Source organism: Penicilliopsis zonata (assembly GCF_001890105.1).
Source record: "Penicilliopsis zonata CBS 506.65 unplaced genomic scaffold ASPZOscaffold_2, whole genome shotgun sequence".
NCBI classification, from domain to species: domain Eukaryota; kingdom Fungi; phylum Ascomycota; class Eurotiomycetes; order Eurotiales; family Aspergillaceae; genus Penicilliopsis; species Penicilliopsis zonata.
In genome coordinates this window covers 300,105-327,045 of record NW_019208912.1, presented here as the reverse complement: position 1 = coordinate 327,045, position 26,941 = coordinate 300,105, and the positions used below count along the sequence as shown (strand labels likewise).

Below are 26,941 nucleotides of genomic sequence, written 5' to 3'. Positions count from 1 at the left end.
ATACAGCCTTGCCATCTCTTTAGTCTGTTCTGCCACCGGGATTTCCTCAACTTGAGCATCACTCCATCGGTATTGGCATCTGGGGAGCTCCCGCAGTAGTACCATTGTTCTCCGGGACCAGGGTTCCAGACCAGGGTCCAACCAACACGACTGGCTAAGAGATCAGCAAATATCGGCTATTTCTGCGCAGCCTGTTGGACAGAAGGCCCTCACCACAGACAATTAGGAGCTCCCCAAATACCGGCAGCCTGTGATGGCTGTGGGGGAAGTGGAGCTTGCATGGATGCGGGGGTCGTGATTGATGGAAGAACATGTTAGTTCCTCCCTATCTGCATGAAACAAAGCACCGCGGAGCGTCTGCCCCTCTTCTCCAAGCTGACGAGGGGAATTGGTGAGGGAGAGGATGATCGGGCAGCTGGTTAATATGTGCGTGGCCCGGGAAATTGTCCCTCCCGCAGGGAAATTTCCCAATCGATGCTGAGCGGCTGCGACATGCCACCCAGGCGCAGTTATCTAGTGGGTTGTTCTCCTCGTCCAGGTTCTACTAATTTCAAGCTTGCGAGCCTGTGAAGTGAAGACGAACCATATTCTCCCGGAGAAATACCTCGGAACAAAACATACACACGCACACACACACAAGAATGACGACCTTTACGAAGCTCAGTGACGCTGAGACCCCCGTGGTGTCGATCGACCCGGCGAGACGCCTCTCTAAAATAAATCCGAATATCTATTCGGGGTTTACTGAGTAGGTGCCATGTTCTCTTTCAGAGACTCCGTACTGCCGAGGTCGCGTCGAACTAGGAGTGTTAGCCAGTGGCTTGACTGACTGGCTTTGCTAAAAAGGCACATGGGACGGTGTATCTACGGAGGCATCTACGACCCCGGAAACCCTCTATCTGATGAGAATGGCTTTCGAAAGGACGTGCTCGAGGCTTTGAAGGATCTCAATATCCCTGTCGTTCGCTATCCTGGTGGTAACTTTTGCGCGACGTATCACTGGCAGGATGGCATCGGCCCCAAGGAGCAACGGCCGGCCAGGTATGTCTGATATGTCTCTTTGCGTGTGGTTTCAGTTCTGACCATCATGGTTAGGCCGGAACTGGCTTGGTTGGGGAGGGAAACCAATCATTTTGGTACTGATGAGTTCATGAAGTGGTGCGAGGTTCTTGGAACCGAGCCTTACCTATGTTTGAACATGGGAACAGGTACCGAATTTTCTCTTGTTCATACCGTAAATAGTACTTGGGCTGACTGGAGTTGTATAGGAACATTGGACGAAGGTAACCCATGGCGCTATTCAGTCTGAATATGACTTTGTCAAAGCTAACAGATGGTCACATCAGCACTGGCTTGGCTTGAATACTGTAATGGAACTCGGGATACTTATTATGCGAATTTGCGCAGGAAGAACGGCCGTGAGGAGCCATATAATGTGAGTGACTTGGAATGTTGAAAGCCTTCCTACCATAAGAAAAAAAACATCGAACACTAACAATTATATCTAGGTGAAATACTGGGCTCTCGGTAATGAGGTTTGGGGACCATGGCAAGTTGAGCAGACGACCAAGGAGCAATATGCGTACAAGGCCTATCAGTGGGCAAAAGGTAGGAGACAAGCGCCTTTGGTTGATCCTAGAGTGTATATGGCTAAACCGAACCATAACAGCTCTAAAGCTTCTTGACCCATCCATTGTTCTCATTCTCTGCGGAGAGACTGGAGTCACCTCGTGGGATTACTATACCTTGAAGAACTGTATCCTGCCCCTGAACTCGCCTCTGTCCACCAGTGCTGTGCCCCTCATCGATATGCACAGCATCCACCTGTACACGTCCTCGGACAAGCATCTCCCCAACGTCACTGCTCCTCTGGCCGCCGAGCGGGCCATCGAGCTCGCTTCATCGCTGATTGACCTTGCCATCGTCGAGAATAAAGTGCCTCCGACGCAACCCCGACCGACCATCTGCTTCGACGAATGGAACGTCTGGGACCCGATGCGTGCCGTCGGCAGCGAGGGTGCAGAGGAAAGCTACACACTTTCGGATGCGCTGGCGGTCGCCGTATGGCTCAACGTCTTCATCCGCAAGAGCAAAGATGTCGGGATGGCCTGTATCGCACAGAGCGTCAATGTCATCTCCCCGCTGATGACTAGTAAAGACGGGGTCACCAAGCAGACTACCTGGTGGCCGCTGCTGCTCTTCTCCAAGTACATGCGAGGCGAGACCGTTGCCGCCCACGTTTCGTGCGGCACCTATGACGGCGAGACGCAGCCCGAGTGGGTGCGCGCGGTCAAGGAGACTCCCTGGTTGGACGTTAGCGCTGCGCGCGGAGATGACGGCTACGTCAACGCGGCGATTGTGAACATCAGCGACGAGAAGGATCTAGAGAGCAGGGTCAACGGCGTGACGGGCGAGGTGGTCGTGTTCACCGTCACTGCGAGCAGCCTTGCGGCCTGCAATATGAACGGCAAGCAGGAGGTTGGGATTGCGGAGAGCAGATGGGATGGTAAAGGCAATTACGTCTTTCCCAAGCACTCCATGACTCTTTTAAGATGGAAGGCCGAGTGAAGAGTAGAGACAGCTAGCCAGCCAGCTTACCAGGATTGTGGAAGTGGTTGCAAATAGATTATAGATTATAATAAACGATATATTCCAACCCTGAACACTCCACTCATTCAGTCATTTATGATACATGCTGTCCCGATCAGGCATTGACAACTAATAGGTATTTCGTATCTTTAATTCAACCATAGTTGACATCGCGGACCGTGTCATCTTCACCAAGGTGGATATTCAGTCTAGAAAAAAAAAGACATATATAGTCAGTCCTGATTCTCGATTTCTCTACTCAAAAACGCCGGATTGGCATTAGCTATACATATACATACCTCTCTGGCTTGTGATCCCTCGTCGCCATGTCTCCAGGCCGCAGAATCCGATGGGACTCGGGGAGATCCCTCTTCGCAAAGGACTTTTATATAGCAGTTAGAGTCAGTTTCCTTGTCAGGGTCGGAGGAGAGGGATCTTGTACATTCATATCAGCAGAGGCCTCGGTAATCTTCTTGCCCATGAGCTTGTTGGCCCAATCGGTCTTGTTTCCCATGGAGGAGTTGATTCCAGGAACGACGAGAGGCATGGTGAAGTTCTTTAGTTAGTAGGAGTAGATGGAGGTTAGTAGGGTAGCCAGCACCAGGTGAGGTAAAATAGATGGATTCTTCTTTCAAAGTCTAGACTTATATTGTATGTGTAGTATCTGACAATATGGAGTAGCCAAAAGGTCAAAAGAATTCTTAATCAACGTCTTTTCCGTGTGTTGCTTTTGTATAGGAAGGAAGCGGCCCGATGACGTAGTACTGTTGCATGTGAGATCATAATCCGACTAACGACTAATATAGACTAGCGCATGTTACTTTGTAACACAAGGCCACGTGATAGTACTACTCCGATCTGGGATCAAGTCAATCCATGCAGCTCGTGATATTCGAAAATCTCAAAATAACCTGCCAACTACTAATCGCTCTTCTCATCATATTGTGTGATAGCCGCATCTACTCAAACCCAATAATAGCTTCCTTTACCTGATAATCATTTTCTCGTTGCTCCATCTGTACTAACTACTGAAATCTAGCGCGGTTTGTTATTTTTAGCAGCCTCAGCCACCCAAACACGAAAACCCTTCCCCAACCCCGCGTCGGGCTATGAGTGTGGTCTTTGAAGCCCATGATGCAGGCATTGCGGCATTTCACACTTCCCTGACAGGCTGTGTGGCTGCTGAATGATAATTTTACATGAACAAAGACAACAGCTTCCTGTGATGGCTACAGGGTGAAGTCGAGGTCGGGGCAAAGCGGCTGGTCATATCTGCTTATTGTTTGACCAAGTTGAGTCGGAAAGCACGCATAGCCACGTCGAGATTAGGATACTGCTATACTCAGGTGATTGGTTGGGGGGTCGTCATCACCGCAAGACCCTTCCCTACTAGTTACTCTGTACAGTGTACACTTTGCGCTGTATACACTACTATAAGTGACAGTGCCGGCAGAGTCCTAGCCCGTGAGGCTTGAGCTTAGAAGAATATTAGGCCATGAGTGAGCTTCTACTCTGTACTTACTACCTAGTACCTATTAGGTACTTGGGATGTACCAGGATTTGGCCCCCAAGGGCTGTCATTGGGCGTCTCAACCAACCGCTCTCCACATCACTATAACACAGCCTTCTTTAAATTGAACATGATGTTTTGTCCCGGAGCTAACGAAAGCGATGGCAGGGCTGACACTAACTAGCTAGTAATTAGCCCTGTAAGATGGCTGTGGATGCCATGGGCTATCCATGTTTGGATCTTATGGTTGTCGAAGAAGAGGCGGTGTTCCTTCCTTTAATTTCACGCTGTCAAAATGTGTCTATTGATCCATCATCGGAACACGAGTCAGCAGTTGCTGGGCTCATCATATATGAGCGAGGAAGCTGCGCTGGAGTTTCATGGTCTGCGACAGCTGATCTACTCAACGCTACTCCCCCATCAGGTCGAAACAATACTGCTTTAGTCTCGCGCTTGTTCTTTTGTTTTCAGACCTAAGCGTCAGTCGCTTTGCAAATTTGGCTCACCTCAAGATGCGCGCGGTACTCCTCGTTGCTTCGCTAGGGGTGCTCTCTGCAGTTGCCCTTCCGCCGCCTCAACCATCGATGACTGTTGCCGCCCTCCCTTCGGCCACTGCCCCCGTGATACTATCTTCAGGTCAGGTTGAAGCTCGAGGGATCATCCATGGCGACTTCGTGAAGACATTCAGGCAATTGGTGGACGAGGTGACGGGTCACCTGCTTCAACGCGATGACAGCGACAATAGCCAGACGTCAACTACCACCTCTACGTCTTCCACGTCGACATCGACAACCACTACTTCCACGTCGACATCTACTTCATCTACTTCCACGTCGACGTCCACTTCTTCCACTTCTTCCTCTTCATCAACGTCCCAATCTACTAGCACGACCACCAGTACAACATCCAGCACTAGTACCTCGACAGGATCGTCATCGACCACTTCAACCAAGACCACAACGGCTTCCTCCACGTCTTCGACTTCCACTGCCACCCCCACGGAGACGTCTGAGAGTGATAAAGGCGTGTCAAAGAGTAGCATGATTGTTGGTTCGGCTGTGGTTGGAGCCTTTGCAGCACTCGCTCTTGGCTTTGTGCTTTTCCTCCTCTATCAAAAGACTAGAGAGTGGTTACGTCGCAGAAGGCTGGAAAAATTGAAAGACGATGATGCCGGATCATCATACTCCGTGGTACCGTTGGCTGAAGAAGGCCTTGGAAAGAACAGGCATCTCTCTGTCGATGCGAGCTCAGATCGAGAGTCACTCATGTTTAACCGCAATCGTTCGCCGTCTCTGACATTTATCGTGGAGCGCTCGGGGAATCGCGATTCAGTCACCCAGGTCTATTATAACCATGACGATGCATCGATATTGGCCTATGATCAAACGGACCAACAAAGTCGGCGTTCTTCAGAGCGCAGTCTTACTGGCGTCATGCCATCTCCAGAATCCCCATACGACCCGTACATTTCCCCCACGCATCAACGATCCGAATCAACGCCGCAAGTTGTTGTTTCCATGCCGCACCCAGAGGACTATCGCTCGTCTTCGGACGGAGGCAGTGTGTCCCCACAATCACTCGAATTTCGTCACGGCGCAAGTGCCCATCCAGAGTAAATGAAAGATGAACCTCTTTTTGGCTGCTAGTCCTCAGGAAATTTTCTTTTTTGAATCGACGATTCTATGCCTCGCCTTTCTGGAAATAGGTCTACAAGCGATCATCCTGGACTTTTGATGATCCCATGGACTGACTAGATGTTGTCCCCTCTATCCAAAGCTTGACGATACCCACACTCAATAGAATTTGCTGTTTTTTTAAGCGGAGTTCACTTCTATTCTTTGATGTAGTATTTTTTAATAGATAGCTTAAATATTCGAACCCAGGGAGTTTCTATCACTATGAATGACTACTTTATTTCTATGACAGCGAATAGTTATATACTACTTAGTCTAGGTGGACAGGATTGAACGAGTGATTATCTATATTCATAAGGTAGTAATTTTTCATCAGAAAGAAAGAAAGGGAAGGGAAGGGAGGGGAGGAAACCAGGTCAACTCTTATCTAAGTCATGCGTCTTGCTTTCATCCGTGACCATCTCCATGGCCTGCACGCTTCGCAGACACCGCTCAAGCCGTTTCCCCCGCTCCCTTTCCCGGATGAGGGTTGCCTTGACGAAGGACCGGATGGCGTCCCGGCCGACCCGTTCCCGCCACGAGGTCCATCCGGCAAGTTCGCCGACAACAACATCCTTGTTCCAGGTGATCTCGCGCGCGAGCCGTGACGCCTGGTTCTCCGTTTCGCGAACCTTCTGCTCCAGGTCGCGGACAGATTTCTGGCGGGATTCCTCCAGGCCTGCGAAATTGAGGTTAAATTTTCGCGGAAGAGAGGAGGAGACAAGCGAGGACCGCGAACGGGACAGGTTGCGGTTCGTGGAGGTCAGGGTCGAGATAAGGTTGGTCGGACGGGACAGGGACTTGAGGATGGCGGAGGTGGTGCTGTCGATGGATATGAGGGCGGCGAGGTACTGGAGCAAAGGTGACGAGTCGGACGTGGAGGTAGATAGGCATGTAGCGTAGCGGCAAAAGGCGTCGATGTGCGATTTAGGGAGAGCGTGGGTGGGTGCCCCGAGAGTAGACAGGGCGGCGGAGCATAGCGACACGGCGTCAGCGAGATCCGCGGAAGCATTTTGCAACGCATGGCCCCGACGGATCAAACTTCGGGTGTTGACATGGGCTGCACGAACCATATCCTGCGCATGTGTGACGAACTGTTCTGTGTCTCTCATTCCTTCTAGGGTGACCGGCTCGTAGTCGTCCGCGATCGATTCTGAGAGAACAAGAGCTTTGCGCCGTGACCGGTCCGCCATCATCTCCGGCTGAAGCTCCGGCACGAGGAAGAATTCCCAGAGCATCTCATGCGTCGCAAAGGTTGGATGAGAGAGTAAGATCTTGAGAAACTTGTCCAGTCTCTCTTGCAAGTGATGCAGAACAGAACGAGAGGGTTTGGAGTGGATCTGAAAAGGGCTGCGGAATTCATAGAGAGGAGGGAGGTACGAGGCAGGTTGTTCAACTGCAAGCCACTTGGCCAAGTTCTCAAAATCAGAGAAATTCCGCCGGCAGGTGGTGACGGTATAGGTGGTTGACCCTGGACGGGAGATAACCGAGTCGGAGGGTGGATTGGGGGCACCGGACTTTATGACAAAGCGAACTGTAGCGTCCTCGACGAAAAAGGACCGAACGACGGTTGTGACACGGCCAGAAGAGTCTGCAACCGACGCAGATGACGGTGTGGAAAGGAGAATCAGATCATCAATCCGGTTGCGGACCTCGTCATCCTTTGCAAGCTCGACCGCTGTCAATCCCCGAGCTTCTTTAAGATGGACATCAACCCGCGGGTCCATGAACAACATGCGCACTTGGTCCACACGCCCGTATTTGCTGGCCATCATCAAGGGAGTAAATCGTTTGTCGTTGGTGGCATTTGGATCGCAGTCGCTATCTCGTAGAATCCGTACCGTTATCTCTGGATCACTCACAATATGCAGCAATGTGTTGCCTTTGGAGTCTACATGATCATCAAGTCGTAGTGGCTTGCTATCTCCCTGAGCCCTCTGAGCCTCGGATAAGGCTTGATGAACCATAGCTCGATAGTCCGAATGGTCATAAGAGCGGCAAAGGGCGAACAGTGGGGTTTGTCCATGCTTGTCTTGCTGGCGCCAGGGTAACAGACTTCCGAGTTTTGACATCAAGTTTGGCGTGCTAAAGAGATAGTGGCCGACCGTGCGGCCATGTATGTCTGTCTTGGTAAGATATCTGGCAATTGCCAGCTTGTCGGCCTTGGTAAACAGAAATTCAAGAAGTATCTCCACTATATCGGTGTGAGCGAGCTGAACAGCAGCGCTGAGAAGAGTGGTTCCTTCGGTGTTGGTATCTTCGAGCATCTCTTCAAGAGTAAAATATTTTTCAAGACTGAGGAGGTAGCGCAGAGCCTCCGCCTGCCGATTCTCGACTGCCATCATAAGAACCGTGTCGCCAGCAGGATCCTGTGTCCGTGTTAAGGTCTCTATCGAGCTGTCACCTTCTATCCCACTCGTCATTGAATTAATGGTGGTTGTACGAGATAAGAAAGATACAGCAGACGACTCCGATAAACTTCGGACGTCCATCGAGACTTTCTTCACTGGCCGCCGAACTTCCTTCGAAGACGAAGAGTCCCATTTTTGGAAGGGGAAAACGTGTGACAATGGAGGAGCTTCGGTAGTGGTTTCGAAGCGCAACGACTCGACACTCTTATCAGCCGGAGAGCTATACATTGCTGCAACTCCATTGGCAAGGCCATCAATGTCCTCGTGCTCGTCCGCCTGGAATTGACCAGTCGTTTCGTTCTCGCAGAATGGGTCATCCATCAGATCAGGGTCCTCATCTTGCTGCTCCAAAATAGCTTTCATGTCGGATAAGCGGCCAGCCTTCGTTGCATTCCATAGGCGTTTATTGCGAGAGCTGGCTCGCCTTACACCGGCCGAATCCGCCACTAAATAGGTGAGTACGGCTTCAAACGTACTCAATGCGTAGCCCATTTCACCGCTATCGACATCGTCAATGTAGATAAAGTGCTGCATGTAGAGTAGTCGGGCCTGAAGATGGCGGACTTGAGATCTAATCACAACTAGTAAGAGTAAGGATACCAATATATCCGCATTGATCGTCACAGGCGACGCTTGTTTCTCAGAAGGCATAGCATCCGCTGTGTCGTATGTTCCAGGAAACGAAACTACTTTGACGGTGGCCAGAAGGGTGTTCAACATGTCCTGTGGACACTTGTCTTCTGACATTTTTCGAAACTCCTCCACGCCTCTCCCCAAGCGTTTCAGCAATTCTCTTTTGCCAGCACGCCCGCCCTCGGGGGCAATACCGACCTGAGAGACGTCAATATTTTCCATTTGACGGATCCGTGCGTCCAGCTCTGCATCTTCTGGCTGGCGAAAGCCACACAGCCGCGGGAAGAGAAGAGAGTCATGTACTTGTTCGGCGATATAGCGTTCAATCAACCGCTCGACGAGGGGGCCCGTCAGGTCGGTGGTTGCGCCGAGAAGAGACAGCTGCTGCTTGTCCACCAAGCGGAAAAGATCAATTGCCGCTGTGACGGCCGTTTCGAGGCTTCGACGCATCAGGTCCTCATCATCTTCAAAATACTCTTCGGAGTTAAATGGGAGCCGCCCTCTCCCCTGAGTCGAGGAGCTGCGGATCGAAGTGGATTCGTCCGAGAGTATTTCTGTATGGTTTCGCTTGCTCTCGCCATCTTCAGAGACCGACGGCGATCTCGAAGGTGGAGGTGGCAGCGGTCTTCCCAGCTCTTTACCGAATTCTCGAAACAATCTCTCTAATCCTGGCTGCATCTGCCTCGCGATCATTGGGAAGTTGGCCAGCAGCTCTCCAAAGGTCCTGATCTCCTTCTTTGGCGGAGAAGAAATGCTTTCGCCAATCTTTTTATCCGGAGAGGTGCTGGTCTTCTTTGCCACCGTTGTTGTTGCCATTGCCGTCAGAGTCCCAGGCAACACAGCGGGCACAATCTTTGCGGGGTCGTAGGATCCAACCAGCGGCCGAGAGATGTAATAGATGAGCCAGGGCTGCGAGTCGCCTCCAGATGTATGATAGAGCGCATCGGAGAGTAGCTGGGCTTGGCTTAGAGACTTGAAGCCTAGAAACTGTAATTCAGTGCAATGCCACAACGCAGTCGGCCACGCCTTGTCGCACCTTTGTTGCTGTAAACCAAATTCTCCTTGATGATGACCGTCCTCCCATTGACAGTGGTCACTTGTTTCGCCTTCCCTCTGCTGTCACGAACACTGCCCTCGTCTTTCCCTCCTGACGGTCCACTCGACAGCGGCACCCGCAACACATGACTTCCCAGAAACTCTTCCGAAGCGACCAGATCAACGTAGTAGAGATTGGACTCCCGATCGCGCGAGCCGATCAGCGACTCCGTGGTCGGAACAAGGAGGACCTAGAAATGACATCTTGTGAGTTTTTGTACGAAACTATCTCCAGAGTCGCGGCTTGCGTACATGGTTCTCGACTGGTTGACATTGTCCGGGAACAGTGCTTCGGAAGAAGGCACGGAGAAAGGGGTTGAGTGGGTGCATCCAAACGGTGTCGGACAGCCCGTCAGAGACTCGGTATCTTCATCAAGCCGTGTGTACTGCAAAGCGCCCTGCGGTGTCACTATTCGCAAGGTGGGTTGGAGGAGGATCAGCTCCCGCGCATTCGCCGGCAGGCAACGGGCCACGGAGGACACGACAAGCTCAACGCGACAAAGCACAAGGCAACTCCAAGAGCACACCCTCCGCCGAAAAGAAATAACAGCTACAGCGCAAGGAACAACAGAAGCTGGAGACCAACAGGATTAAAGCGATGGGTTTTGATAGCTGGAACTATCGCCAAATGCTGGTTTGGAGAATCAAGCAGATCCGCAGCCGCTAATCCGCATTCGGCAGCTTTCCCATCAGGACGTTTTGCAGCATTCTTCTTACTAGACGACACAAGACGACCAGGGTTCGTTAAATTAGGAGAGAGAGAGAGGATAGAGTATTATTCAATAATAGAGGAGAGAGCAAGGTACGAAAGGGATAGAAGGAAAAGTAGGAAAGGCGTCTTGATATCTAAATATTCCAGAGCTATCACATGCATTTAGTGTACAAGAAAAAGGAACAGAGAGAATATAAACGGCGAGCTCGACGCTGTGAAAAGACAGAAAAGGTATTTCTTTTTTCATTGTTCCTCACAGCCTGCGCACCCTTTTGCTCCGAGTACCACCGAACTTAAGCCTAGTGGCGTCTGCAACCTGACAGACCATGGGCCGGATGTTTCTTCCTTCGCTCCCAAGTAAAACCTTTGTGAAAGCGTCTCTGCCCGGTCCAAAGCCCCGATAGACAACCTCCAGCCGTTGGATTTCTGGGATCAGGCCCCGTTCCTGGATCTGATTGAAAACATGGACGGTGAGTTGATACGCGGGATCATAACCGGCACGCTTGCCCTTGCGGAACCCGAGATGGCCACAGCTCATGCACATTATTGTCTCGCTGGTGGGCTTGTTCAGGCTGACGACGGTATTGTGCTTGTGAGAGTAGACGTGCAGGCGATGAGGAGGCACGCGGTCGGCGTAGGGGTTTTTGAGCATCTCGGCCTCCAGACTCTCGGCCATCCGCGCATAATCGTCACTAATCGTCCGGTTAGATCGAGACGGCCTCCCCTGCATAAGCTGCGTGATAGCAGACAGCGGCGATGTGTCTTTGGTCGATTCGTTCTGTTGGGAGCTGACCAGTAGCCTCTCGACTTCACGGCTCTTCTCCTTGGCGCTCGGGGGAGAATTCGACGGTGGCGACGAGAAAGGTCTCGCGAGGCGTAAGGATGCCGTTCTTAATTGGCATTGACGGCTCACAGATGGCCAGGCTTTGGCCATCACGCCTGCGAATTGAGTGTTCATGGTGGCAAGCAGTAGCGGACGCGGAGAGACACTTGAGTGCTCGTCGACCGAGGAAACACGCCCAGACAGGAGCCTCTGAGGTGATAAAATAGAATAAGATAAAATAAAAGACCCTCCTCTCTCCCAATAATCAAGCAGACCACGTACTGGATAGGTTGCCCGAGAGGCCTGGAATGGAGCCGGGCACTGCGAAAAAGGACGGCGAGGCCGAGTTTTCGGATCTTGGCGGTCGCGATCTCAACTTTTTTCCCTTCCCCAGACCAAGTCTATTTTCAACCTCCGACCTCTACGGCGCCGTCCAGCTCAACCCCTTTCTTTTGGACCAGCGACTGACCGGTTTATTTTAAGCCTTCCTCTTTCAATCGTTTGTCTTTGTTTTTACGATTTTTTCCCGCTTGTGAGCATGCTCTCGGCTTCGAGAATGGGACCGGCCGCCACCGCGCGGGCTACCATGCGGTTGCAGTCATCTTCGTTGAGGCCTGCGTATTGCAAGGGCTCTTCGTATGAGCATCTGGTCGGGCAATATTCCTCATACTCGACGGGCGCCGTTTCGCCCTTTAGCAGGAGAACGAATGTTCAGACTAGTGCTTTCCCACTTTCTCCTCTTACGACAGAATGGTCCGCTCTCCCTCTCTCCAGATCGTTCCACCAGTCGGCTGCTTGCCTGCAGGAACAGCAGAAAGAAAAGAAATCGGATGAGGCCAATAAGTCCGAGGCAAAGGACGAGCAGAGCAAAGAGGAGTCTCAGGATGGACCCAAGGAAGAAGGGAAGAAGGAAGCCCCTCCGCCACCTCCGCCCCACGGTGACAAGACTCCATGGCAGGTGTTCAGAGAGACTTTCCAGTCGGAACTCAAGGCTTCTAAGGAATGGAACGAGTCCACCAAGGCCCTGGCTTCGTCGGCACACGAGTTCACGGAGAGCGAATCGGTGAGAAAGGCTCGTGCCGCCTACGAAGCTGCATCTGGTGCTGCCGCTTCCCGGACCTCGGAGGCGCTTAAAACCACTGGCCAGGCGATTGGCAAGTCGGCAACCTGGACCTGGAATACTCCGGTGGTCAAAGGTCTTCGGAAGGGCGTGTCTGCTACAGGTGAAGGCCTTGATAAGATGACACGTCCCGTGAGAGAGACCGAGGCCTATAAAACGGCTGTTGGCGGTGTCAAGGACGCTATTGACGATGGTAGCAGCTCGCGTTATGGAGGCTGGATTGAGAAGGAGGAGCGCCGCCGCCAAAGGCAGCAGCGTGAGGAGATGCAGGCCAAGGCTACCCCAATGGTTGAGGATCCCAAGTACGTTTCGAGACACTTTTGTCCTCAACTTTCTTTTTCTTTCTAACATGATAACGCCGCAGTGCCGGTACCAACGTAACCCTTCACAAGGACGCTGCTTGGAAGGAATCGTGGCGCGACTTCCGTGACTCCAACCCTATGATGCAGAAGCTGTTCTCTATGAAGAATACCTACGACGAATCGGAAAACCCTCTTATCAGCACTGCACGCAGCATCTCGGATCGCGTCGCAGGATTCTTTGCTGAAAATGAGACCGCGAGAGTGATCAAGAAGTTCCGCGAGATGGATCCCAACTTCCAGCTCGAGGCCTTCCTGCGTGAAATGCGTGAATACATCCTGCCTGAAGTTCTTGACGCCTATGTCAAGGGAGATGTCGAGACCCTGAAGCTCTGGCTGTCTGATGCCCAGTTCCACGTGTACGCTGCCTTGTCAAAACAATACACCACCGCTGGGCTGAAGTCCGATGGCCGCATCCTCGATATCCGTGGCGTCGACATCTCCCACGCTCGCATGCTGGAGCCCGGTGAAATTCCCGTTTTCGTGGTGACCTGCCGTACGCAAGAAGTCCACGTCTACCGGAACGTGAAGACAAAGGAACTTGCAGCTGGCATGGAGGACAAGGTCCAGCTCGTCACCTATGCAATTGGCCTGACGCGGATACCTGAAGACGTCAATAACCCGGAAACAAGAGGATGGAGGTTGATCGAACTGCAGAAGGCTGCCCGTGACTACATTTAAATGCGGTCGCTTCGCCATTTCCACGGAAGTCTTCACGCACGTCTTTGTCGAGTCTCCACTGTTATCCCTCTTCTGTTTTGTGTACCAGTACATGCTTGCATTCACCTCCGCGGCCCTCCCTCCTGATTCGATTCCTCGACTGTATAATATCGACTTTTTCCTCTTTACTCTATAGAATTTGAGATTAGGCGGAGCCGGCTTTTCATTTTTCATGTCTATCATATGCCCTATCTACTGGCTCATGCGATAATTTCTCTTCTTCATGTATCTATGCCCGGTTTCGCCCTCTCTGCCTGTACACTTGTCCGAGATCTCTCTCCTGGACAACAGCTTGCATTTTTGGGGAAACAAAAAAAAGGAAGAAAAGCAAAAATACGTGTACCTAGGACCCTTTTCCACCTGAGACCTTTTGCATTGGACTACGGAGCTTGGGATTAAGTTGTTTGGCGTTACACGGCGTACAACCGTATCTTGCTTATTCTTTTCTGTTCTTTTTAGCATCAATGCTCCTCTCTACTCATACCATCCAATACCAAATGCTGGATTCTTCATTTTGCTTTGCAAGCCGTTCTGGGTAATCATTCAATCTATGGGGGGTCTTATTTACGCCTCGTAGCTGTAGAAGAACCCTGGTTTTAAAAACCGATAATAATCAGTCATGATTATGGCTCATAACAAAACAAATACAAGAAATTCTAGGTAGAATTAAATCTCATCATCTTAAAAAGAGCGTCCTTAGAGGGCTTAAGCCAGTAAATTAGCATATCACATGTTCGCCCCGCGACCAGCGCCACCTCCCATCATGTTCCGGGCCCTGAAGAAAAGCGTTAGCTATAAGATACATGGATGGTCAGAGGCTTCCAGATACTTACATTTCCGCAATGTTAGGGTCGTTCATCAAGGAGGACATGTCGGGCATACCGCCGCCATTGCCAAAGTTCTCGGCCATCTGTCTCAATCTCGGGTTGCTCATCAGGTTGCTCAGCATGTCAGGGTTGCTCATCAGGTTCTGGGCCATGCTGGCAAACATGGGGTTGCTCATCAAGCTGCCCAAATCGGGCATTCCGCCAGCACCACGGCCCCCAGCGCCACCACCGAGCATGCTAGCCAGAGATGACAGGTCGGGCATGCCGCCGGCGCCGCGAGAGGCGCCAGCTGCATCATCAATCTCCTCCGTCGGAGGTTCGCTGCCGAGTTTTGTCTCCTCGATCTTACGCTTGCACGTCTCCAAGCCTCTCTTCATGGCTTCGCTGCCTCCGTTACCCTCAGCCTCGATTCCCTTCTCGTATGCTTCCAGAGCACCCTTGTAGTCGGCCTGGTCAAATTTGGCAAGGCCAAGTCGGCTCCAGGCCTTAGAGTACTTGGGGTCCACCACCACCGCCAACTCGGCATCCTCAGCGGCCTTCTCATGCTGGCCGCAAGCGGAGTACGCAGCCGCACGGTTGGACAGGTAGATGGGGTTCGAAGGAGCGATGATCAGCGCCTTTGTGTAAAGCTCAATAGCAGCGGTGTGATCCTTGCGAGCCATCGCCGCATTGCCCTCCGACTTCAGCTTGTCCGACTCCGCAGTGGGAGCGCCAGTCTTGGGTGTCGACTCCTGTTTAGCCGAGGCGGCAGAGTCCCCGGAGGACTTATTCCGCAGTTTCTCATACACACTGTAGATACTAGCCAGAGATTGTCCCCCCACAGCATCCTTCATAGCAGCCTCATCGGTGGGGTCCACCTTGAAGGTGTCCGCAATACACGACTGCGCAATCTCAACAGACTCAGCATCGTCGGCCGTCAACGTGCCATCCTTCAAGCTCGCACCGAGGAAATCGATGATCGCCAGCGCCAGGCGCTTCTTAGAGTCGGTTGGGGCCTGCAAAGCAACCATTAGCCATCCCGAACAACCGCCACCAACAAAATTTCATTCCTTGATAATCTAACTCACCATTGCAGCAGGTCCAAGTTGCAATCGCCGGGAAATACAAAACGAGGATGCAAAGAAAAGGGGCAAGAAATGGGAGGAAATAGATTTGGATGCGGGGGGCAATCCAGAAGCTTCCCAAATCAACCGCAGCTAATACGGACTAGCGCGGGCCAGCCATATCCGCACGTGATTGTGGTCAGAGCTCAGCGTTCGTCGCTCGACGGCGTTCGCCAGCAGGAAACCACCTCGAGGGTCCATCGTGGCTTACGGCGAGGTCTTGCTCAAGCTGTGGACGTGCGTAGCCGGCGCTGTTGGGATGGTTATTATCCCATTGAGCAAATAGCAGCTGTCTCTGACGAAGATGACCCGATGTGAGCCTGATTACCAGCTCTCCGATACCTACACAGCCGTGTCGAGCCATGTACTGGCCCAACGGAGTCCCCCGGGTCTATGCGGTCGATGGCCCGGGTATTCCGCGCTTCTCGGCGGACGAGATAGTTCAAGATGCACGGCCTGAGAATGCTACAGCGCAGGATGCATCGACAGACAAGGACGATGAGCCGAAAGAACAGACGCCGCATGCCGAGTCGGAGCAATGGGCCAACGAGCCCATTGAGGGCCTTTGCGTTTCGCGAAACGGCCAGATGTTTGTGACAATGACACATTCGTCCATAGTCATATGGCAAACAAGAGTATGTGCTTTGGTTATTGTATTGGCTCGTGGCGTGTAGCTGACTGGTTTATCAATTGCTAGCCGACAGCCGTGGTGGCTGCTGTCACTCGTTCTTCATCTTCTTTAAAGACCTACGGCTCGAATACCGCACTATTCATGCACCCGGATTCAACAATTCTTATTGTACAGACCACAAAAGGGTTTCTCTTGACGTACACGATCGCCTCTGACCCGAAAACCCGAGTCTACCAGCAACAATTCGACCACTCCATACATCCCCGTCGGCAACAGCTCGCGCTCCTTTCTGCCGGTGAGGATGCGAATAGCATTCGAGACGTTAGTGTTTACTTTCGGATGGCCATAAAGATTGAATCCGGGATTGTAAAGGCACTCGCGCTCGACAACGAGCTGGTGGTAGCTACGGTAAAGCCAGCTGCCATCCAGTGTATCCGGTGGACGCCGGATGCGAGCGGAACTCAGACAAAATCAGAGCTCCTAAGCCGCATTCTAGGGATATCGAAAAAGGTATCGATAGTGGAGATGGTGTATGACAGAGCCATGAATCTCCTCATATGGGTGACCAGCACCGGGCAGGCTTACGCGGTACAGCGCGTTCCCGACAGGCCGCAGGAAGAATCAGAGGCTGCAAAGAAGCTTTTTCAGGGCCATTGCTTCCATGAGCCTACTGATGATGGCGAGAAGGCAGTCCAAGTCGCCGTCAACGCGCGATTTTCGTTACTGACTGTGAGTTGTGCCAACGGCGAAGTCCTCGTCTACACGGCCAAAGACTATATGGGAAATATACCGCTTTCCTTCAAACTTCAGCCGCCGGCCTCTACAGGAACCACTGGTTTGCTGAAGTTTTTAAGTTATTCGCCAGACGGGTATTGCCTTTTTGCTGGTTACGAACGAGGATGGACAACCTGGAGCGTGTTTGGAAAACCGGGAGGCAACAGCTTCTCTGCGGACAGATCCCTTGCCAAAACAAACACCGAAAATTGGTTGACTGGTATCACTCACGGATGCTGGATTGGTGGAGGCTCAGATATCATCCTATCAAGAAAGAATGACCGTCGCCTATGGATTTTAGAAACAGCCAGGAGCGCTTTGACGGGCTGCTTTTCGTCTGCAAATCTGGCTAGAGGGTTACTACAAACTGGGACAGAAGTTATTATCTATCGTGGCCACGATCTACCTGATCTCATGACCATATCTGGCAAGGATTCTTTGTGGCACCATGCACAATACCCGCCAAGCTACTTACACTCGCAATGGCCGATTCGCTCATCGGTGGTATCCCAAGACGGCCGATATGTCGCCATTGCGGGCAGACGAGGCTTAGCTCATTACAGCGTGTCTAGTGGCAGATGGAAAGTGTTTGAGGATTCAAAGGTCGAGAACTCTTTCGCAGTACGGGGTGGGATGTGTTGGTATGGCCATATTTTGATTGCGGCCATCGAGAGTGATGGTTCTTATGAGGTAAAATCTCCCTTCTCCAGCAAAGCAACTTCCATATAAGGCTAACATTGATCTAGCTGCGCTTATACTCCAGAGAGCTTCCACTCAACAATCAATCTATACTGCATATAGAATATCTGCCTTCACCAGTGGTTTTCATCGGGCCATCGGGGGAGGACTCTCTGCTCGTCTATACCTACGATAACATCTTATATCATTTTATTATAAATTCAACGCAGCCAAGGATAACCTTGGTTCCAGTTGGTCAGATCGCCTTCAATGGCATCGTCCGAGCACCTACCAGAGTCCGAGCCATCAGCTGGATTCTCCCAGAAAATCAATTACGTGAGTTAATAGATCACTTTGTCTCTCATGGTCCTTGCTAACACCATCCAGGAAACGGGGATCCTTCCCAAGATGTCAAGAATGCTTCTGTCCTTCTCTTGGTCGATGGAAATTTGGTGTTGTTGCAACCATCTGTGGCCGATAATGGCGAGATGAAATATGATATGCGCGTTGTATCTCACGATGTGGAATATTACATCTTGATGCGCGATCAACTTTCCTTCAATTTCTCTCCGCCAATAGACGAGTCCCTTCCTGCCAGTCCTTCAGCGGAAATGGCATTGGGAATGTACCGCGCCAATCCGTCGTTACGAGATTCACTTTGGACCTTTTGTGGTAAAGAGCTTCTGGCTTGGGGCGATGTGCAAGAGATCCTTCGGCGAGAGGAAGTGCCGAAACCACTGGAGGTTCCTTTGGACTTCTACCCCTTGTCGGTTCTTCTGAACAAGGGAATTGTCTTGGGCGTTGAGTCCGAAATGATTCAACGACGGGATGTCACGTTTACGGTGCTCAAGTTCGCAATCAGGGTATGTTTCACCATAGCTTTGCGATATGTTATCCTCCAGACTAATGGCGATATGGTAGACCCATTTGTTCCTCCCCTACTTCTTACAGCATAGTCTGACCAACCTTGACATGCCGGGCGCTCTGTCACTTTGTCACCACTACTCCCACCTTTCATATTACGCGCATGCTCTCGAGATTCTCTTGCACCACGTCCTCGACGACGAGGTGGATCGCGAAAGCAAAGCTCGAGGAGCGAATGAGCCAGTCGAGGACCAAGTTCCTCCTCTTCTTCCTTCCGTGATTTCTTTCCTCCAGGCCTCGCTACCAACAAACGTGTATCTGGACATTATTGTTCAATGCACACGAAAAACAGAACTCCGTTCCTGGCGCACGCTATTTACCCACCTCCCATCTCCAAGGGACTTGTTTGAACAGGCTCTCAGGCTCAATCTGCTGAAAACTGCGGCTGGCTATCTTCTTGTCTTGCAAGCCTTTGATGACGAGGCAGAGGGCCACGAGGCGAGGGTTGAAAATTACGTTGTCCGCCTGATGAGCCTGGGGTCGCATAAAGGTGACTGGGAGCTTTGCGCGGAGCTTGCGAGATTCCTCGTAGCTCTCGATTCATCCGGTGAGATGTTGCGACGCGCAGTGGCACGAGTCGGCCTGCGGAACAGGAACGACTCTCCCTCATCGGCGACCACCGGGGCGAATGGCTCCAGTGCTGGCATGAAAGGCTTAGGCCTCACGCTTCCACTGCGGTCGCCTTCATCTTGGTCATCCCTGTCGCCCACCTCGTCGATCTCACGCGAGTCTAACCAAGACTTCTATCGCCCACCCAGTGACAACGCATCTAGCTCTAGCGCAGGCAACGAAGGCGCGACTCTTGATAGTTCCGGCGTTGACGATGTGGCTTCTTCTCTTTCTCTTGCGAGCGAGCAGTCTCATTAACAGTGTTTCATCCTTGTTTGATTAGCATCGTCAGCGCAGTATATATTCAACATAATAGCTTTTTTTCAATTGTATTGTATCAGGATCATCATAGCATGCTTGTATGTATTGCATTTATTGTAGGGAAGAAACCCTAATCGATAATCATCCTCCACAACCCATCCCCGAGATAATGACCGTCATCAATGACGACTCCCTTGCCCTTTTCCTTGAGTTCCTCGGTACCCATCTTCAACGTGCCAACCATGCAGACCTCCTGTTTCCCCTCAGCCCGCACGGCGACCACCGCCCCCTTCTCCAGCGCGTGCTCTGTATCCGGTAACTGGCCGCCCGCGGAGGTCAGGCCGGGCGCCATCAGCGCCGCGCCAGAGAGTACGAACCGGATCGCGCCACGGTCGATCTGGATGGTGGGGAGGGCGGATGGGAAGGCGTGCAGCAGGCGGAGGTGCGGGATCGGAGGCCCATCAAAGGGCTGGTAGAAGACTGGCGAGCTGTCGATTGTGTACAGGGTTGTTCTCTCGGGACTAGGACTCCTCGTCAGATATAAAGAGTGCCTTGTTGAATCTTTTCTTCTTGTTGAGGTGAGGGGGTTTTTTACAGTTTCACGGCGTCGAGCTGTGCCTTTTTCGGAAGAATCTCTTCGATATACGGCTCAAACCCGGGGTATGTCTCTAGAAGCCTTTGTCGGAGGCCACGCGCAACGGACGATTTGACTTTTGATCGTGTGCTCGGGGGGATACTGTGCTTGCTATTTAGCTTGATTCTTCGTTCAAGAGGGGTAAAACATTATATGAAGAAACAAGGGGTTCGTCATGAAAGCTGTTTGAGGTAGGATATACTGACTCCTTTTTGAACATTTTGAAGATACCAGGAGAGATGGCTAGGTCAAACACAGGAATAATAAGAGAAGATCCGCTGTCGAACTATTATATTGCTGCTGTTTTAATCGTTGCTCTGCAGAGCTCAATCGACAACTTCGGCGTATCAGACAAACAGTGCAAACTGCGCGGTAGGCTTGCTGCGGTCAACGCGGGGATCACAAATGTACTTAAGCTAAAATTCAAGGCATCACTACTACTATACGATATAGCCATATCATAGTCTATTTTTGTATGTCTACTTTGTATGATACTTGTTCATTCCAATTATTCGTTTTGACCATTCATTTCTCTATCTGATTGTCAGGAGGGAATCATGAGTGAAAAATCAAACACAGCCCGAGCAAAACAGAAAAGACGTTTTATATGACTACTTAGTGCTTGGCAGCACCGGCCTTGATGAGCAGGATATCACCGTCTTCCACGATGTAGTCCTTGCCCTTGGTCATGACCTTTCCGGCAGCCTTCACGGCAGCTTCGTCGCCAAGCTCCTTGACCGCATCGTAGTTGTATACAATGGCCTGAATGAAGGTCTTTTCAAAGTCTAGGATATCGTTAGCAGATGCTATGAGAGTATAGGAAACAAAAAATGAAGGTAAACATACCAGTGTGAATAACACCAGCAGCAGCCGGCGCCTTGATACCCTTTCGGATGGTCCACTGACGGACCTCGTCGGTACCGGTGGTGAAGAAACTGGCCAGGTTCAAGGCAGTGCGCATGGTCACGATGACCTTGGGCAGGGCCGACTTGGTGTTCAGGCTCTTGCACTCTTCCTCGGCGGCCTTCTCATCCTCCATGCGCGTCAGGCGCTCCTCGAAGGAGACCGAGATGGGGATCAACGGGTCGCCAGGCGAGTTCTCCTTGATCCATTCGAACACCTTGGGAAGGTATTTGTTCTTCTGGCGGATGTAGTCCTTCTCGCTGAGGTTGACCAGGTACACGACAGGCTTGGCGGTGAGGAGGAAGAGAGGGTTGATGACTTCGACCTGTATAGAAATGATTAGCGTCATCGTTGCAACAGCGCATTGGTAAACAAGTTCAAGACATAAAATCAAGAATGCTTTTGTTTTCAGATATAACTTTTTATCACATGATGGCCTCAACGTGAGATAAACGAGACCTTCGACGAGCTGGGTTATATTCGAGCAAAGCTCTTATTCATCATAAAGCAAGGGTATAACATAGAGTAGAGAGGGATGAAAATGGGGGGGAAACGAAGAAAAATCAAAGCATACCTCTTTCGGGCCCCAGTCACCCTTGCGGACGTCCTTGCCATCCTTCAACCACTGCAAAATCTTGGCAGTGGTGGCCTCTTCTTCCTTCATCTTCTTCATCTCCAAAGACTGGCCGCCACGGCGGGTCTGCTTCTGGAGCGCCTCGAGCGCCTTCTCGACGAACTCGATATCCTTGATACGCAGCTCCTCGCTGATGATATTCAAGTCACGGACGGGGTCCACGTCACCCTCGACGTGGATGATCTCTGCATCGTCGAAGCAACGAACCACCTGGAAGATGGCATCGACGGCCCGGATGTGAGACAAGAATGCATTGCCCAAACCGGCACCGGTCGAGGCACCGCGGGTCAACCCGGCGATATCATACACGGTCAAGTTGGCCGGCACCTGGGACTTGGGCTTGTAGTGTTCACACAGCCAGTCGAACCGGGCATCAGGAACGATAACTCGCGCCTCCTCCGGGTCGATGGTGGCATATGGGAAGTTGGCCGGGTTACCAAGGGTGGACTTGGTGATGGCTTGGAAGAGTGTCGACTTGCCGACGTTGGCGAGACCGACCTACATTGTAATGAGTACAGAAGAAAATAATAGAAATGTGTATGTGTGCGATGGGAAAAAAAGGAAAAGGAGAAAGGGGGGTGGGAAAAAGAAAGGAAGGAAAGGGGTTAAATAGTGAGAGAGAAGAAGAAGAAGAAGAAAAAAAAAAAAAAAAAGAGGTTGGGAATAGTGGGGTCAATGCTCACATACGATGCCACTCTTCAGGTTATTTCCTGGACGGCCCAAAAGGACCTTTTCCTGCACCTGGGTTTTCTTCGGAGGCATTTTCTTTTTGCTCCTACTGCTGGCGTAACTGCGACAGGTGAAGAGGGGAGGCGAGGCGCGGGCGACGAAGAGACGCGATGCAACAAAAGCAGGACCAGCTGCGGAGCGTTCAAAACGGAGGGGTAAAGAAAAGAAGAGAAAAGCGGGCGAGTGTACGGGAGACGACGTGATGGCGGCTGCCCACACACGGGGCAAAAAAAAAATTTATTAGAGGGGGAGAAGACTCAAAAGAGCGAAGCTGGCGAAAGGCTAGCGAAGGGCTTGCGGATTATTATGATTATATAGAGCTCTAATAAGAAATTGTCTTATAATACACTCTAATAATAATGTACAAGGCGTCGAATTGCTCCCTTCTTCCTGGACAAACGATCTTTGTTTTTCTTTTTGGGCTTCATTTTGTGACCGGAGGTTTGGTCACGTGAGTGTCGGAGCCCTACTTTCTCCATTCCGAGTCTTCATCGTGAAGGGTTTCTTTCCTACGACAGGATCAAGGGTGAATGGCTCTCGACGGATGCCTGGATTTGAAAAGCATGCAGAGGCACGTATATAATACAATTGTAGAAGATGAAGGCCACCGCCAAAAAGACCACACAGATATAGTTAACCATTGACCCCGTTTAAGCCTACCCACAACAGACCTCTAAACGCCAGAACAGTTCAAGCAGACCACGTTTTGAATCACGTCTCCATGGCGTCGCCGTCTTCATGTTCATCTTGAACCACTCCGAGGAGCTTGGCGTAAGGAACCGTCACCCGCTGGAGATCCCGGAACTTGCCTAGAGCGGTGTTAATGATACGGACAACTGGGAGGTAATACTGATGACTGCGAAAACGGGAGAAGAACAACATACCGAAAGTCAAGATAACCTCTTTGAGCAAAACCTCCCGTGACCAGCCACAGAGAGTCTCCGAGTCTTCCTGCCAGTTCCTGCCTTCCTTTTCGTTGGGTGACAATCGTCGCAGGGAGCCCGTCTCTCCTTCTTCCTCGAACAAGCCGCCGATGAGCCCCTTTAGCAGCTCTTCCACTTTCACCTTCAGTCCTTCGGCTCCGATTCGCTTGGCGTACATGGACAGGTAGAGCCGGAACTCCTCTTTGGCGCCGAGAGAGAGTGCCGCTGCGAGACGGTTCTCCAGGTGAGCGATGGAAACGCTCGACTCGAAGCTCTCGTATCCCTCGCGAGAAAGCAGTACCTTGATCAATCGTTGGAGAAAGTACGCTCGGCCGCGCAGAAGGGTCTCGTTGGTCGTGTTGCGTTCCAGGAATGGAATGATACCCGCCGACACAGCCGTCTTGGTCTGCTGGTCCTGCTGGCTATCCGTTGTCGACTGTAGATTCCCCACCGGCGCATCTGTAGTGTTCCAGTACTGACTGCCAACTGCCCACCATGCCTCGGACAGTCGCTGCCATGTATACATCGTTGGAGAATACGAGTAGCCTTCACCGTTCGACAGGGCAACGATGATTCGACCTTCGGAGTTGACCCGTGCATTGCTGATCGCGGGGACTGCTGCCGGATGTGCGCCGAGGGTGTGAATAGCTGCATCCAGTACGGGCTGAAGGGACACTGGCGGATGCGGGGATGAGAGATGTTTGATGTTCCAGACATAGCACATGCCCACGGCGGATATGCTCAACAGCCACGGGCCGCTGCACTCGAGAATCACAGGCTGGGCTTCCAGCACCAGGGCATTGAGAATGCGCCTGCCAGCCGGCGTCCACACATAGATCGATGCGTCTTCGCAGGCCACAGCCCAGAAGGTCGAGTTTCCTGTCGCAAGAAGTGCAGTCTTGGGGAGGAAGTCCTGCCACAGTGGTTGCTCTCCGCGCGAGAGTGTGATACGGACGGGCTCCCGATCGGCGGCCCTCCCAGTCAAGCTGGCAGGAGAGGGGTTTCGAGCCTCAAAGACCAGTTCGGGCTTGTTCTTGTTACTACTGGTCGAAGAATCACCAGACGTTCCAGGAGGCTCTGTTGGATTCCCGGTAGAGTCGATGGCCCGTACGATCAGATTGCGGACCTTTGGTACCCCAAGACGAAGCTGACTGATGGCCATGCAAGGGTTTGTGACTGCCGGTCGAATGAATTCTGGAGTTGGTTGTTGTCCAACGGCTGGGGGCTGGATCTGAGCGGGAAGAAGGCCATCCAGTGTGTTTGTCAGGATCGGGGTTGCGCCATTTTGGCTTGCCAGCGCCACGCGTTTTTCGGTGTGGCCTTCTTCATCATCTTCAATCTGGGCCAGTTTGCGCTTGTTGCCAAAGAGCAAGGCAGGAAGACCACCTTTGGGGAGTCCGTCAAATGGCTTCGACAAATCCACAATTGACTGCGGTGCGTCCGATTTGACCTGGCTGCTGACCGAAGCCATAAGTCGGGCTTGTGGCAGGGACGACTCTGCACCACCTGCTCCGGAGACCAGCAAAGGAGCGATCCGTTTCTTGCCATCCTTCGTATAGGTCGGTCGCTGCTTCAATCTTTCCAGCTTAGCCTGGTAGGGGTCTGGCTTTTCCGGCTCTGGTGCCGTAGGCACTGCAACGCCAGTAGTCCCATTCGTTTGTGTCTTCTGGGTATCAGCGGCCGGAGATGGTCCCGCAGCCGGGGTTGTACCATTTGTAGGTGCAGGTGCTGGGGCTGATGATGCGGGTGTTTCCTTCGCCATGTTTTCCGCCGTTGCATGCCCATCGCCCATCAAAGCGCCCATCCTCCCTTCCACTCCCTTGATTTCGCCCGCCTTGCTCTTTTCCTCGAGAAGTAGCCCGTCGGTAGTCTCTGCAATGCCGGCACCCCGTCTATTAGTTCCAAATTTGGTGAGTGATTTTTCGTTCTCTTCCATGGCCATCGGGTAGCCAAGATCCCCGTCCTCAAACCGGACGGCAAGGATGGTGCCGTCAAGCGCGGTAGCAAAGAGGCATCGTCCATCCGGGGTCCAGGCAAGGTCAGAGATAGCCTTGGCGGCCATCTCCTGTGCCACCACGATGGGTCTGGGGTTGCTCGTGATCCAGACGCTGAGAGACTTGTCCCCCCCAGCACATGCAATCACGGTGACGGGGTTTTGCAGGGAATGGCCTTGATTATCCAGCGCTTGTTGGTTTGGAGGCTGGCTGGTGTACAGTCGCGGGGAGAAGGCACATACTTCCACGGGGGCTTCGTGCCCGATGAGGTTGATATCACCGTCCCAGGAACCACGGTTAATGATGGCGACCGAGCTCACAGGACCGTTGACGGCGTTTGCGGCAGCGATATGCATCCCGTCCGGGGACCATGAGCAACGACGGAAATAGGCCGTCAATGGAGAGTTGTTAAAAGGGGCCGATATCGTGGCTTCATACATAAAGTTGTTCATCTGATCGTGGGCCGTCGCATTGGGTGGTGGAGAGGTGAAACGGAAAATGCGAACCGTGCGATCGTCACTCGCAGTCGCAAAGTGTTTGTTGGCCGGATCGAAGGTGATGCCCTTGACGTGACTTTGGTGGACCGAAATGGTCTTGAGCTTCTCGAATGTGTGTCCTGACCAAACAACCACCTTGGAGTCGAGACCGACCGAGACGAGGATCGACGAGTCGTATGACCATCCCAGATCCTGCACATCGTTGTCGTGTCCTATCAATCTCCGGATCGTGCGCCAATTTTCCACCGGGGGTGCTTCGTTGGAGCCTATGAAACCGCAATCATCAGCCTGGCGGTCTTTTAGAGACACAGCTCATGTAACAAGATTATCAAGACCTACCGAACGTCGACGTGTGTGACGGCGGATTAGAGTCCAACGTGTAGATGCATACGATCTTGTCATCCGCCCCCGAGGCCAGGTATTTCCCATTCGGTGAGAAGCGTACAGTATGAATCGTGCCGGAATGATTGCTCATCGACGCCAGCTGCTTCGGCTTGCTGACATATTCCGGGTTGCTAGTATTGTAGATCGCGTCCGTCGACCATATCCTAACGTAGCCATCTTCACAGGTCAGTCAGAATCGAATAAAGCGTTGCTAAGGTATTGCGTTTAGCTGTCTGTCTCTCACCTCCTGCGGCTGTCACCAGCCTACTCCCATCCGGTGAAACATCACAGCTGTAGACCTCGAAATCCTTCTTCTCGCCTAGATACCAAGAACAGGTCAGTATAGGGCAAATAGCTCGGTTCAAGGCCACAGCACGAGGGGATCTTCACACACCTCCATGCGTTAACCACACCGGTTTGATGATATGCATCGCAAGTCAGCTATTCGCTTCGTCTCTTGTCTCTTATTTTTCCCTTCCTCTGCTTTCTCCTCCTCTCCCTCTCTTCCTTTCGCTGTGTGCTGTCTCACGGATGAGTTGACGTTGACGTGGAGGTCCCAGAGCTGTCTCGCATTGCAGTCGCATCCACCACGCCCCTCGTCGGGCAAGGAAACGGAACGTTCTGCGTCGGGGCAGTAAATCTCGATCAGAGGATATTATAACTTCGGAATCGGGGTTTTCCACTATTTCGTCGAATGTATCGGGGGAAGACAACGGTCGAGCGGTCTCCTTCGTCTTAAAACGCGAAAACAAAGTCTCGGTAACGAACGCGCGCCTGTCGTTCTCGAAAAA

General features: G+C 51.9%; 10 protein-coding genes across 10 annotated transcripts; 4 read left to right on the top strand and 6 right to left on the bottom strand.

The window, feature by feature from the left end:
• Positions 1-389: 389 nt before the first annotated feature.
• Positions 390-2,971, top strand: ASPZODRAFT_128133 (hypothetical protein). The gene is made up of 8 exons (XM_022721935.1): positions 390-748; positions 847-1,041; positions 1,096-1,208; positions 1,269-1,283; positions 1,347-1,435; positions 1,509-1,608; positions 1,670-2,798; positions 2,889-2,971. Exons 1-7 carry the CDS (start codon positions 642-644, stop codon positions 2,566-2,568), a joined length of 1,518 nt encoding a protein of 505 aa, XP_022584149.1. The 5' UTR covers positions 390-641; the 3' UTR covers positions 2,569-2,798; positions 2,889-2,971.
• Positions 2,741-3,175, bottom strand: ASPZODRAFT_22371 (hypothetical protein; the record flags this gene model as incomplete). The annotated part of the gene is made up of 3 exons (XM_022727889.1): positions 3,032-3,175; positions 2,889-2,971; positions 2,741-2,798 (listed from the first exon to the last, which is right to left on the bottom strand). The coding sequence occupies exons 1-3, from the start codon at positions 3,134-3,136 to the stop codon at positions 2,744-2,746; spliced, it is 243 nt and encodes an 80-aa protein (XP_022584148.1). The 5' UTR covers positions 3,137-3,175.
• Positions 3,176-3,845: 670 nt separating this feature from the next.
• ASPZODRAFT_989396 (hypothetical protein) lies at positions 3,846-5,938 on the top strand. The gene is made up of 3 exons (XM_022730594.1): positions 3,846-4,088; positions 4,284-4,543; positions 4,597-5,938. Exons 2-3 carry the CDS (start codon positions 4,304-4,306, stop codon positions 5,713-5,715), a joined length of 1,359 nt encoding a protein of 452 aa, XP_022584147.1. The 5' UTR covers positions 3,846-4,088; positions 4,284-4,303; the 3' UTR covers positions 5,716-5,938.
• A 57-nt stretch (positions 5,939-5,995) lies between these two features.
• On the bottom strand, positions 5,996-10,440 carry ASPZODRAFT_128130 (hypothetical protein). The gene is made up of 3 exons (XM_022721934.1): positions 10,164-10,440; positions 9,853-10,102; positions 5,996-9,796 (listed from the first exon to the last, which is right to left on the bottom strand). The coding sequence occupies exons 1-3, from the start codon at positions 10,239-10,241 to the stop codon at positions 6,150-6,152; spliced, it is 3,975 nt and encodes a 1,324-aa protein (XP_022584146.1). The 5' UTR covers positions 10,242-10,440; the 3' UTR covers positions 5,996-6,149.
• Positions 10,441-10,848: 408 nt separating this feature from the next.
• On the bottom strand, positions 10,849-11,706 carry ASPZODRAFT_128129 (hypothetical protein). The gene has a single exon (XM_022721933.1). The coding sequence runs from the start codon at positions 11,579-11,581 to the stop codon at positions 10,877-10,879; it is 705 nt and encodes a 234-aa protein (XP_022584145.1). The 5' UTR covers positions 11,582-11,706; the 3' UTR covers positions 10,849-10,876.
• Positions 11,707-12,002: 296 nt separating this feature from the next.
• On the top strand, positions 12,003-13,606 carry ASPZODRAFT_139013 (hypothetical protein; the record flags this gene model as incomplete). The annotated part of the gene is made up of 2 exons (XM_022724512.1): positions 12,003-12,868; positions 12,931-13,606. The coding sequence occupies 2 exons, from the start codon at positions 12,003-12,005 to the stop codon at positions 13,604-13,606; spliced, it is 1,542 nt and encodes a 513-aa protein (XP_022584144.1).
• A 742-nt stretch (positions 13,607-14,348) lies between these two features.
• On the bottom strand, positions 14,349-15,600 carry ASPZODRAFT_128127 (hypothetical protein). Its single transcript, XM_022721932.1, has 3 exons — positions 15,540-15,600; positions 14,479-15,467; positions 14,349-14,420 (listed from the first exon to the last, which is right to left on the bottom strand). Exons 1-3 carry the CDS (start codon positions 15,540-15,542, stop codon positions 14,372-14,374), a joined length of 1,041 nt encoding a protein of 346 aa, XP_022584143.1. The 5' UTR covers positions 15,543-15,600; the 3' UTR covers positions 14,349-14,371.
• A 337-nt stretch (positions 15,601-15,937) lies between these two features.
• ASPZODRAFT_58065 (hypothetical protein) lies at positions 15,938-19,449 on the top strand (the record flags this gene model as incomplete). The annotated part of the gene is made up of 5 exons (XM_022728741.1): positions 15,938-16,210; positions 16,273-17,670; positions 17,727-17,994; positions 18,046-18,521; positions 18,580-19,449. The coding sequence occupies 5 exons, from the start codon at positions 15,938-15,940 to the stop codon at positions 19,447-19,449; spliced, it is 3,285 nt and encodes a 1,094-aa protein (XP_022584142.1).
• Positions 19,450-19,582: 133 nt separating this feature from the next.
• Positions 19,583-22,602, bottom strand: ASPZODRAFT_156719 (hypothetical protein; the record flags this gene model as incomplete). The annotated part of the gene is made up of 7 exons (XM_022726279.1): positions 22,311-22,602; positions 21,564-22,121; positions 20,933-21,314; positions 20,719-20,871; positions 20,522-20,526; positions 20,048-20,193; positions 19,583-19,973 (listed from the first exon to the last, which is right to left on the bottom strand). Exons 1-7 carry the CDS (start codon positions 22,383-22,385, stop codon positions 19,583-19,585), a joined length of 1,710 nt encoding a protein of 569 aa, XP_022584141.1. The 5' UTR covers positions 22,386-22,602.
• Positions 22,603-22,883: 281 nt separating this feature from the next.
• On the bottom strand, positions 22,884-26,924 carry ASPZODRAFT_128121 (hypothetical protein). Its single transcript, XM_022721931.1, has 5 exons — positions 26,545-26,924; positions 26,395-26,469; positions 26,106-26,327; positions 23,237-26,032; positions 22,884-23,161 (listed from the first exon to the last, which is right to left on the bottom strand). The coding sequence occupies exons 1-5, from the start codon at positions 26,579-26,581 to the stop codon at positions 23,064-23,066; spliced, it is 3,228 nt and encodes a 1,075-aa protein (XP_022584140.1). The 5' UTR covers positions 26,582-26,924; the 3' UTR covers positions 22,884-23,063.
• Between the last annotated feature and the right edge of the window lie 17 nt (positions 26,925-26,941).

What these genes read in the sequence shown, in the direction of transcription:
- ASPZODRAFT_128127 (XM_022721932.1), bottom strand. An exon ending in GACCCTAACATTGCGGAAAT is followed by an intron (nt 14,421 to 14,478) that starts GTAAGTATCTGG and finishes GCTTTTCTTCAG; the next exon opens with GGCCCGGAACATGATGGGAG.
- ASPZODRAFT_989396 (XM_022730594.1), top strand. Translation starts at nt 4,304, where the DNA reads ATGGCTGTGGATGCCATGGGCTATCCATGTTTGGATCTTATGGTTGTC. An exon ending in GTCGAAACAATACTGCTTTA is followed by an intron (nt 4,544 to 4,596) that starts GTCTCGCGCTTG and finishes CGCTTTGCAAAT; the next exon opens with TTGGCTCACCTCAAGATGCG.
- ASPZODRAFT_128121 (XM_022721931.1), bottom strand. Translation starts at nt 26,581, where the DNA reads ATGCATATCATCAAACCGGTGTGGTTAACGCATGGAG. An exon ending in GTCACACACGTCGACGTTCG is followed by an intron (nt 26,033 to 26,105) that starts GTAGGTCTTGAT and finishes GCGGTTTCATAG; the next exon opens with GCTCCAACGAAGCACCCCCG. An exon ending in AGAGGTTATCTTGACTTTCG is followed by an intron (nt 23,162 to 23,236) that starts GTATGTTGTTCT and finishes ACACCGCTCTAG; the next exon opens with GCAAGTTCCGGGATCTCCAG.
- ASPZODRAFT_128133 (XM_022721935.1), top strand. Translation starts at nt 642, where the DNA reads ATGACGACCTTTACGAAGCTCAGTGACGCTGAGACCCCCGTGGTGTCG. An exon ending in GCCGTGAGGAGCCATATAAT is followed by an intron (nt 1,436 to 1,508) that starts GTGAGTGACTTG and finishes AATTATATCTAG; the next exon opens with GTGAAATACTGGGCTCTCGG. An exon ending in GGCCTATCAGTGGGCAAAAG is followed by an intron (nt 1,609 to 1,669) that starts GTAGGAGACAAG and finishes GAACCATAACAG; the next exon opens with CTCTAAAGCTTCTTGACCCA.
- ASPZODRAFT_128129 (XM_022721933.1), bottom strand. Translation starts at nt 11,581, where the DNA reads ATGAACACTCAATTCGCAGGCGTGATGGCCAAAGCCTGGCCATCTGTG.
- ASPZODRAFT_128130 (XM_022721934.1), bottom strand. Translation starts at nt 10,241, where the DNA reads ATGCACCCACTCAACCCCTTTCTCCGTGCCTTCTTCCGAAGCACTGTT. An exon ending in GTCAACCAGTCGAGAACCAT is followed by an intron (nt 10,103 to 10,163) that starts GTACGCAAGCCG and finishes TGTCATTTCTAG; the next exon opens with GTCCTCCTTGTTCCGACCAC. An exon ending in TTTGGTTTACAGCAACAAAG is followed by an intron (nt 9,797 to 9,852) that starts GTGCGACAAGGC and finishes TACAGTTTCTAG; the next exon opens with GCTTCAAGTCTCTAAGCCAA.